This window comes from Heptranchias perlo, chromosome 3 (genome assembly GCF_035084215.1).
Source record: "Heptranchias perlo isolate sHepPer1 chromosome 3, sHepPer1.hap1, whole genome shotgun sequence".
NCBI classification, from domain to species: domain Eukaryota; kingdom Metazoa; phylum Chordata; class Chondrichthyes; order Hexanchiformes; family Hexanchidae; genus Heptranchias; species Heptranchias perlo.
Window position 1 is genome coordinate 43,274,722 of NC_090327.1, and position 14,888 is coordinate 43,289,609.

At 42.8% G+C, this 14,888-nt stretch overlaps 1 protein-coding gene across 1 annotated transcript in view; it reads right to left on the reverse strand.

The window, feature by feature from the left end:
• Positions 1–4,147: 4,147 nt before the first annotated feature.
• Positions 4,148–14,888, reverse strand: part of cibar1 (CBY1 interacting BAR domain containing 1) — a 65,066-nt gene continuing 54,325 nt past the window's right edge. Inside the window, exons 8-9 of the mRNA XM_067979347.1 lie at positions 14,607–14,726; positions 4,148–4,782 (exon numbers count right to left, since the gene is read on the reverse strand). Coding sequence (XP_067835448.1) covers positions 4,672–4,782; positions 14,607–14,726 — 231 coding nt within the window. The 3' untranslated portion in view covers positions 4,148–4,671. The remainder of the gene's footprint in view (positions 4,783–14,606; positions 14,727–14,888) is intronic.

The window sequence follows — 14,888 nt, forward strand, 5'->3', positions numbered from 1 at the left end:
TTAGCAGGTGAATGAGGCATTATTTGTCAGGGCTAAGTTCAGAACTTTCTTTAAGGATGGGGAACAGCAGCAGGCAAGGGCTTGTTCACTTTTACAGAGTAGCAGGATTTTTGAAAATGCAAGACCTAATCAATGCCGCCCATGGAGCACACTTTCTATAAATGTACAGATTGCATGTGAGCATCAGAAGTGCATCATGTAGGTAGATGTCACGTACCCTGAATGCTGCTGTGATTTATTCATCCTACATCAGTCTATAGTCCCACTCTTGTTTCAACGCTATGTGGATTGATCCCGGGAGACCACAGATACCCTCTGGAGGCCTGAATAACACCACCGCAGTAACCCAGAAAACCATCTGAAAGACAATATGCACGTGCCTCTGACAGCAGTCAAACAAAACATTGATCAGTCTGTGGAAGGCTGATATACACACCTGAACAGGCCTCAGATTATAGTTGTGTGCTGCATGCTGCACAGTTTTGCTGTGTGGAGAGAAATCACCTCATGCAGCAGTAGCAGAAGGAGGATCATGAAATGGCTGATGAGATGGAAACAATGAGCTAGAGCCTTTGGATTTGACAGCTGACTTGAGAAATAATATCCCCTGGAAATCTACCAGCAGTTACTTGAGAATCAATTTGCTTAAAATGTGCTGAATGCCCAGAACAAGAATTCCTCAATCAGCTTCCCTACGAACTTTCACACAAACCCCATACTACACCTCCATAAATGCACATTTAGTCATATGCTCAAGCAGAAAGCTTTAACAACATCAAGAAAACTTCAATGCCTGGTTCAAGTGCAAATGTTTCAAATTTATTGATGACAAAAATGTAGTTCTTAGCCTAGTGCTTCCTTTTGGTATAGTGAGGTTCTGTGCTGCATTATCCTAGTGCTGGTTCTAAGTGCTTCATTAAGTAAGAGAAAGAAGTGAGGAAGCAGTCTGCTGGCTTTCCCTAGGGCTTGCCGGGATTGGGGTGGCTCATTACCTCCTTCAGCAGGATCAGAAGCTGTCCTTGAAACCGCCGTGGTATGGTGCTGCTATGGTGGCTGCCTGGACCTGCTTGCCTTATGGCTCTGCACGAGTACTTTTGAGTAAGATTGCTGGGTAACATGGGTGATGAGTTGCCCTGGTGTACAACTCCCTCATCCCTGTCTCCACTGGCTATGCCCCTGCTTCCTGATGCCCCCCTCAGCATTTTCAGATATCTGTGTGGGGACATGGAAACCCTGCCTCAAGATCCTGTCCAGATGATTCCTAAGCATGGAAAATCCCATAAGAACTGATTCAAAAGAGATCATACCCAGATCGCCACATAACATATGGCACTCCTGAGGGAGTTCATAGCTGTGATTAAAGAGGGTGACCCTGAAAGTGGCACACATGCTAGGATGAACTGCAATTTTATATGGTCGAATATCATTGCTCAGATCTAGGTAGTGCACGCCTCCATCATCATACTGTGCAAGATTCTTTGCACTCCCAAAAGACTCAATGAATTGATTGTGCTCAGAAAGTGACTTTTTATAGGTAGATCCTGGGTAGCACCAATCCAGGAGCTCAGCATCTAATCGTGACCTAGTGTGTCTTCAGTCTAATATCTGCTGCCATCTGCACATGCTTCTCTCCCTTGTGCTGCACCTGGTACTTCCTGCTATAACTGCACATTATCACCAGAGTGAGTATCCTTCGGTTCATCTCACACAACCAAAGCAAAATGAAAGTTTCCAAGAACAGAAAATGCAGGTGCCACTTCAATTCCATTGAATTGGGTCAGAGGAGGGGTTAGGATGAAGACAAGAACAAGGAAGAAACTCAGGAGAAATAAAGGCCCACTACTTCCATCTTCTATTACAGATGAGGAGAAAGGCACTGCAAATATCTCTCCATGAACAGCAAGCTGTCATAGTAGAAGAAATCCCCTTTTCTCCTGGTCCTCTCGAACTGACAGTGCTGAACACATGGGTGGAGAGAGTGACAAAGTATATTCAGGGTAAAAGAGTATATTATACAATACATACACATCAGTAGCAGTTATGGTACCTCAAGATTAAGTGACAGCATTACTTGATGGCAGTCAGTAAACTCATGGCTGTAGGTAAATAAAATTGTAGTGCTGATATACGTTAGTACTTTCTGGAGCAATTTGTCAGCTACAGCCAACACAATGCTGATGCATCCAATGGAGGTTCTGCTCTTGCTTTATGGAACCATTGAATAAATAGTATTAACTCTTAAAATTGTATGTGTAGCATGCTGCATACGGGGTGTACCAGTTTCTTCCCCCCCCCCCCCCCCCCCCCCCGCCCCACACCTCCTCACACTACTCCTCTCCCAAACAGTAAGGATTATACATGATTTTAATTACATATATAAAAGCTCGATCTATAGATGAGGGAACGTGCTAGAACAGTTTCAAGTTTAAATCTCCTAGGGCAGTGGCTTTTGGCATAATCCCATGTAACAAACACCCTCTGAAATTTTCAAAAGTAGACTCGACAAATTGATTAGAAAACAGAATTAGGGTGAAAATTTTTGATATTTTGGAATTAAAAAATACTAATACAATTTTCTTTCAAGCAAAAAATGCTACTGTGATTTTCACTGAAAAGTAAATATGGTATAACCCTATGGTTTTCAGATTTTCTACACCAAGTATGCTATATAATGCAAACTGTTCTTGTTGTTTCACAAAGTTCTTTAAAACTTATTTAACAGTCAGAAACAAATGAGGACTGAAGCAACTGGATAGAGGAAAATTGGTAATGTCCAATCTGTATAAATGTCAAGTTACAAATCTTCACTGATGGAGATTGAACTTTGATGGTTATTATTAACTTTAACAAATTTTGAGGAATATCCCATTATGCTATCCTTGCACCTGGGCACAGGTCAGGAGGAGGTGCATATGAAGTGTGCTCTGTCTAATATGACCTGAACCCACCTGGATTTCTAGTTTCAGGCCATGAGCACTAGCTTGATGTTCCCCAGGCAGAAACCAGCTCTTTGGCAGAGTTTGTGCCCAGAATCGGGGCAGAATGCCCACCAGCAGTAGTTCGAAGGCCTGCAACTCCCAGGATCTACTGGGGACCTGTGAAAAAGGCGTTATTTACCTTTTTAGGCTCCCTGGCCTTGGTGTATGCCCCTTAGATCCTCCAATTTGATAATGGCCAGGCACAAAGGCTATTGCCAACTTCCTGGCACCCTGCATTTGGGCACCCGTCCAGTGTTCCTGAAGGAGGATAAGGCAGAAGACAGCCGTGGGGGTCCTTATCAACATAAAGCTGCCACATGCTGGCACCTGCTTCAGGTGCATGCTTTCTGCCTCCCTTGGGGAAAACCCACAACCATAAAGAGGACATAGAGCTGGTGTCATAGGCACAAAGGAGGTGGCAATCTGCCTCTGTATTTTTAAACTTCCGTAGTAGCCTAAAGTCTCTTCTTAATTATTGTTGCTGCGCGAGTCGTGATCAAGCAAAGGGAGATACTCATTGTCACCGGTGTTGTTCTCTGCCCATTTATTTTCCCTGCTTCAAAATATAGACTGTCACACTTATGCAAATGTTCATATAGCACTTGGTTGAGAACTGACAAACTCACTTATCACCATTGGGTAACATTTAAGTGACAGCCTTTCTTCTCTTAGTTCTACCTGAGCCAAAACACAACTTGTGCAGTTCCAGTACACACTAAGATATTGGGGGGGGGGGGGGGGGAAGGGGTGAAAAGAGGGGGTGTGGCACAAAACGGGCGATAGCAAATCAGAAGCCCATTCAACACTTTGCCAGAGAATATGAGTTCATGGCTGTTTGAGAATTTGAATTCAGTTTAAAAAAAATCTGGAAATAAAAAGCTGGTATCAGTAAAAAAAAATGGCAATGAAGCTATCGTATTGTTGTAAAAACACAAATGGTTCACTAATCCTCTTTAGGGAAGGAAACCATTCATCTTTACCCAGTCTGGCCTATACACCAACACACCAACAACGTTGACTCTTAATTGCCCTCTGAAGCAAGTCATTCAGTTATATCAAACTGCTACAAAGAATACCACCATCTGAGGACAATTACAGATGGGCAATAAATGCCAGGCTTGCCAGTGATGCATACATTGAGAAATAATAAAAATAAACGATGGCCATAATTATCCATCCACTGATTTAAATAGGTAAAAGGGCAAATAATGTGCTCATTTCATCATCAATGCAGACATGTCTATGTTTAATACATGTACAATCAAAGTTTGTACAGCTGACTGGCAGATCACCAGTACCTTTGCTATACAAGATGCATACTAGCTTTATAATGTAAACATCTGCACATTAATTATTGCACAATGTTTATTGTGCACAATCAGATGAACTTTCACACACCTGTTGTGTATAAAGTAACATGTCCCCTTAAATCTTTAATGATCTTTAATGAATCTTTAGCTACTTAACTGTTTACATATAAAATTTTGGCATACATAACAGTAGAAAATGAAAATAATGTTTGGCAATGTCAAATATTTTAAAGAAATTCTGAAATTTCTTGCAAGGCTGGACGAAGTTTATATCAATGAAGGTTACAAAATAAATGTACCATACACGGAAATAACTTTATCCAATTATCAAAAAAAAACCAAGTCTAGTTTGTGCAGCATTGTCATCTTCTGCTACATCTTCTTCAGTCATCATCTTCATCCTCTTCTTCCTCGTCATCATCATCCTCCTCCTCCTCCTCCTCCTCTTCCTCTTCTTCCTCTAACTCTTTTTTCCTACATAGTGGAGTGTGGTGCTATACCAAAAAAAAATGTATTTGAGAACAAAGCTAAAGGTCACTGATATTGGATCATAATTCCACAAGCTAAACTGTATCATGACTAAGGTGCTTAAGTATTATTATAGAGTTCCTCCCCTAAGAGAAAGGCAGGTTTACTGGCCCCCTTTTGCCAACCTGGTTACACAGTAGTCAAACAGAAACTGAATACCTCATTTGCAAAAAAAAGTAACTGTTTTTAGAACATTAAAGAAGTCTTTGATAAAGAGTGATTTCAGAAACTACACTTTTCAACTATCTGTTGCATAAAGACAAAATGAGATGTGGTTAGTCTTCTCTGCACGTACTTAACTTCACAGGTCTGTGATTGTAAACAAAACCGAAACCCACAGTGCTAGATTACTTACTGTAGGCAGACTTCCTCATTTGTTGAAGTCCACATTTTAATAATCACCCAACAATACAAAATAGGTCCATCAGACTGCAATGGTCAATTACAGCACTGACTTTAAATAGCAAGTATGGAGTGCTAATGCCAATATAATTTTTTTCCCAGACCACAGAGAATTAATTTAATATATCTTTTATATTTTCTCTTGTCTCCTCCTTCATCCAAGGAAACTATCTAATGCAGCAAAAAGCCAAAATATGTAATTAAAATTAAGGTAACCCCTAATAAGCAGGAAATATACAAGTAATTATATTTTTCTTGCCAATACTTTTTTTAAATTAGTTTGTGGGATGTGGGCATCGCTGGCGAGGCCGGCATTTGTTGCCCATCCCTAATTGCCCTTGAGAAGGTGGTGGTGAGCTGCCTTCTTGAACCGCTGCAGTCAGTGTGGTGAAGGTTCTCCCACAGTGCTGTTCGGGAGTTCCAGGATTTTGACCCAGCGACGATGAAGGAACGGCGATATATTTCCAAGTCGGGATGGTGTGCGACTTGGAGGGGAACGTGCAGGTGGTGGTGTTCCCATGAACCTGCTGCTCTTATCCTTCTAGGTGGTAGAGGTCGCGGGTTTGGGAGGTGTTGTCGAAGAAGCCTTGGCGAGTTGCTGCAGTGCATCCTGTGGATGGTACACACTGCAGCCATTGTGCGCCGGTGGTGAAGGGAGTGAATGTTTAGGGTGGTGGATGGGGTACCAAACAAGCGGGCTGCTTTGTCCTGGATGGTGTCGAGCTTCTTGAGTGTTGTTGGAGCTGCACTCATCCAAGCAAGTGGAGAGTATTCCATCACAGTCCTGACTCGTGCCTTGTAGATGGTGGAAAGGCTTTGGGGAGTCAGGAGGTGAGTCACTCGCCGCAGAATACCCAGTCTCTGACCTGCTCTTGTAGCCACAGTATTTATATGGCTGGTCCAGTTAAGTTTCTGGTCAATGGTGACCCCCGGGATGTTGATGGTGGGGGATTCAGCGATGGTAATGCCATTGAATGTCAAGAGGGGGTGGTTAGACTGTCTCTTATTGGAGATGGTCATTGCCTGGCGCGAATGTTACTTGCCACTAATGAGCCCAAGCCTGGATGTTGTCCAGGTCTTGCTGCATGCGGGCTCGGACTGCTTCATTATCTGAGGGGTTGCGAATGGAACTGAACACTGTGCAATCATCAGCGAACATCACCATTTCTGACCTTATGATGGAGGGAAGGTCATTGATGAAGCAGCTGAAGATGGTTGGGTCTAGGACACTGCCCTGAGGAACTCCTGCAGCAATGCCTTGGGGCTGAGATGATTGGCCTCCGACAACCACTACCATCTTCCTTTGTGCTAGGTATGACTCCAGCCACTGGAGAGTTTTCCCCGATTCCCATTGGCTTCAATTTTACTAGGGTTCCTTGATGCCACACTTGGTCAAATGCTGCCTTGATGTCAAGGGCAGTCACTCTCACCTCACCTCTGGAATTCAGCTCTTTTGTCCATGTTTGGACCAAGGCTGTAATGAGATCTGGAGCCGAGTGGTCTTGGCAGAACCCAAACTGAGCATCGGTGAGCAGGTTATTGGTGAGTAAGTGCCGCTTGATAGCACTGTCGAAGACACCTTCCATCACTTTGCTGATGATTGAGAGTAGACTGATGGGGCGGTAATTGGCCAGATTGGATTTGTCGTGCTTTTTGTGGACAGGACATATCTGGGCAATTTTCCACATTGTTGGGTCGATGCCAGTGTTGTAGCTGTACTGGAACAGCTTGGCTGGAAGCGCAGCTAGTTCTGGAGCACAAGTCTTCAGCACTACAGCTGGGATGTTGTCGGGGCCCATAACCTTTGGTGTATCCAGTGTACTCAGCCATTTCTTGATATCACGTGGAGTGAATCGAATTGGCTGAAGACTGGCTTCTGTGATGGTGGGGATATCGGGAGGAGGCCGAGATGGATCATCCACTCGGCACTTCTGGCTGAAGATGGTTGCAAACGCTTCAGCCTTGTCTTTTGCACTCACGAGCTGGACTCCGCCATCATTGAGGATGGGGATGTTGGCAGAGCCTCCTCCTCCCGTTAGTTGTTTAATTGTCCACCACCATTCACGACTGGATGTGGCAGGACTGCAAAGCTTTGATCTGATCCGTTGGTTGTGGAATCGCTTAGCTGTCTATAGCATGTTGCTTCCGTTGTTTAGCAAGCATGTAGTCCTGAGTTGTAGCTTCACCAGGTTGGCACCTCATTTTTAGGTATGCCTGGTGCTGCTCCTGGCATGCTCTTCTACACTCCTCATTGAACCAGGGTTGATCCCCTTGCTTGTTGGTAATGGTAGAGTGAGGAATATGCCAGGCCACGAGGTTACAGATTGTGCTGAAATACAATTCTGCTGCTGCTGATGGCCCACAGCGCATCACAGATGCCCAGTTTTGAGCTGCTAGATCTGTTCTGAATCTATCCCATTTAGCACAGTGGTAGTGCCACACAACACGTTGGATGGTGTCCTCAGTGCGAAGACGGGACTTCGTCTCCACGAGGACTGTGCGTTGGTCACTCCTACCAATACTGTCATGGATAGATGCATTTGCGACAGGTAGATTGGCGAGGACGAGGTCAAGTAAGTTTTTCCCTCGTGTTGGTTTGCTCACCACCTGCCGCAGGTCCAGTCTGGCAGCTGTGTCCTTCAGGACTCGGCCAGCTCGGTCAGTAGTGGTGCTACCGAGCCACTCTTGGTGATGGACATTGAAGTCCCCCACCCAGAGTACATTCTGTGCAGTATCGTCCGGCACTTGGCCCAAATGTGGATTATTATAGGAATATGGGAACAGGAGTAGGCCATTCAGCCCCTCGTGCCTGCTCCGCCATTTGATAAGATCATGGCTGATCTGTGATCTAGCTCCATATACCTGCCTTTGGCCCATATTGATCGATGAACCTTGGCAGTGACGGTTTGGAAGCTGTCTGACGCAAAGAGCATTATAGCCAAACCCGATCTTACTATCACGTCCTCACATGCGCAGTTTTAGTTGGGCTTACTAGATAGCAATCATGAGTGGAATTCCTAGTTGATTTCCCTTCCCTAATCCAGGGACAAGGAGGTTAATTTTAGCATCCCACCACTGCTTCGGCTGACACCAACTGAGCATGGACTGGAGTGTTGAGCTTGGAACCTTCCTGGTGTCTTACTCATTTGATAACCTCACTGAGACAGAAAAAGAGCCCAATTTAATTTTTTTTTTAAATAAGAGATGGGAATACTTTAAACAGAAAGCTCTCCAGCTTAGCCTACCTTCCTGGATTGTGCTCATGTTGCCTAAACTAGATTTTTAAAATTAGAATACTTCCGTAATGTTAAATTCAGCGTCGTTTCTGAAGCACAAGATAGCTGCCTAAAACCAGGCTAGTTAATATGGTGTTTTGAAGTGTTATTTTCTATTAAAAAAGGGGGAATCCTTGTGTACAATCTGAACCAATTCATGCCATTTTGAGAAAATGGTTCCTCTACGATACCTGAAGATCCAGCTATCATTCTATTCCACTTGTATAGCAGGGTCTTAGACAAGATAGTCACTGAGGTGCGTTGTACTCACACATCAAAAAGGTAGTAACTGTAATTGATAGCTTGGTTGGTTGAACACGCATCTCACAGACGTGTGACAGAGAACTATGTCTCTCAGAGTGAGCTATGAGGTTTGCAGGCAGCAACAGAAAGCTGTTTGCATTTTAAAAAGTTCCGAACCAGCTAGCTTTGAATAGCTTAGCTACAGAAGTGAGAACATTCATAGAGTCAGTAAGTTGCATCTTTATTGCATTCTATAACTGAGGAATATAAAAGATTGCTCTCACTGCAAAAAATTTATTCTGTTCATATGTAAAATAAACTCTTCATGGTTTGAAGTTGTGCCTCATCTTGACAAGAATGCATTTCGGACTGCCTTCCATAAACAGAGTGCGATTTCTCAATAGCCAATATATGGAGCAAAAGTTCTGCGTTACGAATCCCGAGTCAATCTATTTGTTTATCCAGATACTAGGGAGAAAAACTGGACTCTGGATTAAAGGGGATGTGAGGATGTCTTTCAGGAGTGACTGAAAACACTCTACAAGCAAATATTTAGCGTAAAAATCCCCAAACTGTGACACTGGTGACAACTTATGTTGGATATCTAAATAACATTCACAGACTGATGGCAACTTAAAATGTTTAAAATTTAAAGTGAACTAAACAGTAACAAACAATATTTAAAATGGTCAACAAATTGAAACATTTAGACAGAGAAATGGAGTTAGCTTATTTGGCTGCAGAGGAAAAAGTAAAAAGATCAAGGTCTAGAAATTTGATTGCGTTGGGCTTGTTTTACAGGTGTAAAACGAGCACCTAAGTGTTCAATATGGCGGACAGCGTGCCGGAAATACGCCACCAGCCATATTGGATCATGCTCCTACGTTAAGTATTAAAAACATCCATTATTATAACTAAATAAAGGACCTATACTTATTGTAGGACCTTTTTGTGAAATTGGTCTGCCTCAGTACCTGACTTGCCACGTAATAAGCTCGCTCAGAAAATCATGGCACTAACAGGCAGCAAAGATCTATCAGCAGTACTATTTAAAGTGCTCACTCCCTCCATAAAGGTTAGTTGCTGGTTTGTCCTTTTAGACTGCAAGTTAACTTCTGGGTATTTGCCTATTTTCGCACTTTTACAACTAAATTCTTACTTCTGCTAAGAAGTTTTTGCTGGTGCTGGACTGCTTTTGTCTGCCTTCCAAACAATTTTATAGCAGTCATGGATAGTCTAGTAGATCTGCCTTTGGGGCTGAAGGACAAGGGTGAGCAGCGAAGAGGAAAGGGGAGAGCAGGACCAGCTGGGAGAAGAGGAAGGAGGAGGGCACTGTGCAGGAGGCCATACCACAGTGGATCTTCAGGAAGCACTTCTCATATCTCAACTTCACTGAGGAGCAAATGTGTCAGTTTCCTTTGTAAAGCAAAGGTGCCAACCATCAAGCTATGTCACCTGCTATTGCCATAATTGGAGCCTCAAACCAGGGCATGGACAGTACTGCCTATGGCTGCCAAGGTCATGGTGTCACTTAACTTCTATGCACCAGGCTCCTTCCAGGCTGCAGCAGGTTACATCAGTGACATCTCCCAATTTGATGTGCACCAGGCTGGCTACTGGGCAACAAGGGCCTACATGGCTCATGACTCTTATCAGGAATCCAGACATAACCGCAGAGATGGCCTACATGAGCTATGCTGCCACCAGAAATATCACTGAGCAAACAGTCAGCATGCTCACGCAATGCTTTCGCTGCATGGACTGTAGAAATTTGCAGTACAGCCCTGACAGTGTATCCAGATTTGTGGTTGTGTGCTGCATAATTTTGCGATAATGAGGGACCAGCCCTTACCACCACCTGGGCAGCAAGTAGTGCACGAGGAGAGGGAGGAAGAGCATGAGCAGCTCTTAGCGGGTAGCTCATCCCTTCCATCCCCAATACACCAACAGTCTCACAATCCTTATCACCACCATATGACTGCCTTTCTTCAGTCCAGCCTTATGGATCTGTCTCTAACTTAATTATTTTTAGTTTGCTTTGTGCTGCTGGTATTTTATCCTCCTCCCCTACTGTGAAAACAGATACAAAAGTATTCATTTAACAAGGTGGCCATTTCCTTATTATCCATTATAGTATCACCTACATCTGTCTTTAACGGGCTCGCATTACCCTTTACCCACTCTCTTTTGATGGATTTATAAAAACTTTTACTATTAGCTTTAAAATCCCTTGGAATTTTTTTTTCATACTTTGCAATTCTAATTACTTTCTTTGTATTCCTTTGTTGCTTTTTATTGCTGTCCGTGTCTGCTGGATTTCTGCTTTTTCTTGCATTTGTGTAAGCCTTTTTTCACTTGATACTGTCTATAGCCTCATTTGTTGACAATGGTTGCTTAACTGCACAAATGCAGCTTTTGCCTTTTCAGGGCATTTACTGTGTTTTTAAAAAAAACTGTACCAAATACTTTTTTGAATACTTTCCACTGTTTGTAGGTTTACCCATTAACAGCTCAGTCCAATTTACTCTGGTCAATTTATTTCTCATCTCCTCTAAGTTTGCCTTACTTAAATTTAAAACCTTGGCTTGTAATTCTCACTTCTCCTTCTCAAACCCATTATCAAATTTAATCATATTATGGTCACTATTTGCAAGATGTTTCCTTACAGTCAGATTGTTAACTAATTCTGGTTCATTACTCATCAAAAAAAAATCTAGTGTGGCCTTACCCAGTCAGTTCTAGAAATTGGTTTGCGCCAAGCCTGCTGGCACTTCAGGCCGCATTTACGAGATCGGCGAGCAGTTCGCCGGCAAAAAAGATTTCAATTTCAGGCTGCTGCCCCTCAGGTAGGTCTTGGGAGAGGAGGGAAGCAATTGGGAGGGAGGGGGATGATCGGGAGAAGCGATCGGGGCGGGGGGGGGGGGGAAGCAATCGGCAGGGAGGGACGATTCGGGGCTGGCAACATCTTCGGCACTGCAGCAGACTTGGGAGGAGCACTCCTACTCCACATTCAACCAAGTATTTTTTTAAAAAACAAATCCTTTTGGTGGCGACCTCCAGCGGCCCCTTTAAGGGCCGCTGGTTAGGCCACATGTAGACAATATTTTCCTGAATGCAGTTGGCCCAATTTTGCGGGTCAGGATTTTCAAGACTATTGGGACTATTCAGTCTGTTGTCCAGCTGTTCATTAGCCCAAATGAGCCTGTGCCCAGTACCAGTGGCTGCAAGGAATGGTAACAGGTGTCTCTGTCTCTCACTACACTACTGCACCTTCCTTCCAGCCCCCTCTGTGATGCCAGTACGAGACAGCTTTATACTATGGCTCAGCATATGCAAGGAAGGTTCAGCTGGAAGCTGGCCCTTCAGGCAGGTTTGCATGGTCTGGTGATGGAGGTCCTCCTCCTTCACCCACTTCCTCGTACTTCTCATCATCACCTGGGAGGACTAACCCCAAGTTGCACAGTTGTGCAATATGAAGCAGGCAACAATTACTCTTGAAACCTTTGCTGTGCTGTATGCAAGGATCCTCCAGACTTCTGAGGCACCTGAAACCAAATTTCAACATACTGACTACTTGCTTTATAACAATTCAGATGGATCCTAGGGTCGCATTATACCTGTTCTCTGCTGCAGAGGTTGGATGTGTTAGCAAAGGGTTAATCTGATGTTACTGATATTGATTTCTCTTAATATTAATTTCTTTATATTAACTGTGTCTGGTAACTTTTCAATTGTAGCTGATCTCATTATCAGTTTATTTATCCCTTTGATATAAACAGATTCTGTAACTAACTCCTAACAAGACCATGAAAGTTTATAGGCCTGAGTGGGTGTGTAGACAACATGGCATCTTGTAGGCTATTCGTCTTTCAACTTCACAGGGACGCAGGAGATGCGTGATATTTTTACGATGGTTAGATGTCTGCAAAGTTGAATGTGGCAGGAAAGAGTTGAGTTGATCAGACATATACAGCTGCATGCAAAGACAACCTTGGAAGGTTACATCTGTCAAAGAAATATGGCCTAGTGTGATGGAAAAGTAACACCCTCACAGATTGTTAGATGTCCTTTGATCATTTTCCTTTCGTAAACTGAAACATAACAGGATTGTAAAAAGGGTATAAAGGTGTGGGTGCTGGGGGAGATACCTGAGAATTCGATGAGGCTTGATCTGCCTTGAAAATCCTTGAGTTTGAAACCAACTTGTGTGAATCTTATGGTGAACTCGCAAGGTATTGCTGTAAGTGCTGCTGTTAAGTGTATGTTTCATTATTGTCAATAATAGTTATATGCTTAATAAATCTGTGAATATGAACCTGTAATGCAGTGAACCATATTATTTTGAGAAGTAACTTATAAGTATGAACATCCATCCTGCAGAGGGTATCTTTAGTCTCCAATCAATCAACCCAAACCCATGTTCTGGTTCATCAATGCAGGTATCATTAATTATTGAAGTACAAATGCATCACAGCAGCTTCCTGTGTAACAAGCATTCACATGCAAGATCATGTGGTTGATATCACACACTAGCTAGACATTAATAGAATGATACCCCTTTCTGTTGGTAAACTAAAGGGGTTCTCATACTGGGCCTTTAATAACCTGTACCATGGTATTGCCTCTATGACAAAGTTGTGCAACACACAATACGCTACTATGATCCAAGGGTATCCTTGGTCATGGATTAGCCATCAGTCTAGTCTTCCTCCCCCATAAATGGCACCGCCCCCTTTATGGAATTGACCCCAGCCTCGGGATTTGGGTCAGGATCATTGTTGGGACAGACTGGTGGCTGGACGTACTGCACCGCATCACTTCCGACAGCAGAGAGGAGCTCCAAGAATTTCAGGCCTATTATACTTTGTGACAATTCTAAAATGTTTACTATCTATAATATATTAAAAATCTTACATCTGCATGCAGTTCCCGTCTACAAGCTTTACTTCCTGTTGTAACATTTTTGTGCCAACTCTTTCCATTATAAATTCCTTTGCCCACATTTATAATGGAAACTATCTGTGTAAATTTGTTATGCTGTCATTACACTCATCAGCGATGGGACCGTGCACCTCAGTTTTGCATCTCTAGCTCCTCTGCCTATATTGCAGGGAAACACCTATGTTACAACTAACTCCACTTATCTGCTTCCCAAAATGTGGTTATACCATAAGTTTACTTCCATTTTTTATTACAAATACTCGCTTTTTTTTAAAAACCTAAAAAAGGTTCACTCGGTTAATCCCGGGGATGAGGGGGCGGACATATGAGGAGAGGTTGAGTAGATTGGGACTCTACTCATTGGAGTTCAGAAGAATGAGAGGCGATCTTATTGAAACATATAAGATTGTGAAGGGTCTTGATCGGGTGGATGCAGTAAGGATGTTCCCAAAGATGGGTGAAACTAGAACTAGGGGGCATAATCTTAGAATAAGGGGCTGCTCTTTCAAAACTAAGATGAGGAGAAACTTCTTCACTCAGAGGGTAGTAGGTCTGTGGAATTTGCTGCCCCATGAAGCTGTGGAAGCTACATCATTGAATAAATTTAAAACAGAAATAGACAGTTTCCTAGAAGTAAAGGGAATTAGGGGTTACGGGGAGCGGGCAGGAAATTGGAGATGAATTTAGATTTGAGGTTAGGATAAGATCAGCCATGATCTTATTGAATGGCGGAGCAGGCTCGAGGGGCCGATTGGCCTACTCCTGCTCCTATTTCTTATGTTCTTATGTTCTAACATGTAATTTCTCACACCCATTTTTCAAATATAAAAACCTAAAAACAGAAGATTTTAATATATTGAAAGATAATCTTGGAGATAAATTTAAAATAATTTATAATACATTGTAAAAGTCAAAGTTATCTCTCTTACCTTAGAAGATCCTGACATACGTAGAGCTGAATCAGTTCCATTCATAGTGTTTATAGAATTTGCAGACACTATGCTTAGGCGAGGCTGGTTGTCTTGTAAATGAAGGGTGTTCCTGAAAATCTGCCAAAACAACATGAACTGCTACACTAGTCCATTACCGACTTATAGAAAATGCATAAAGATCACACTGATGGAAAATAACTAAGAATGCACCAAGTGTTAAAAAATACTTTAGCTTGTAATTATGAACATACTTCACACAAAGGAAACAAACAATGTCAG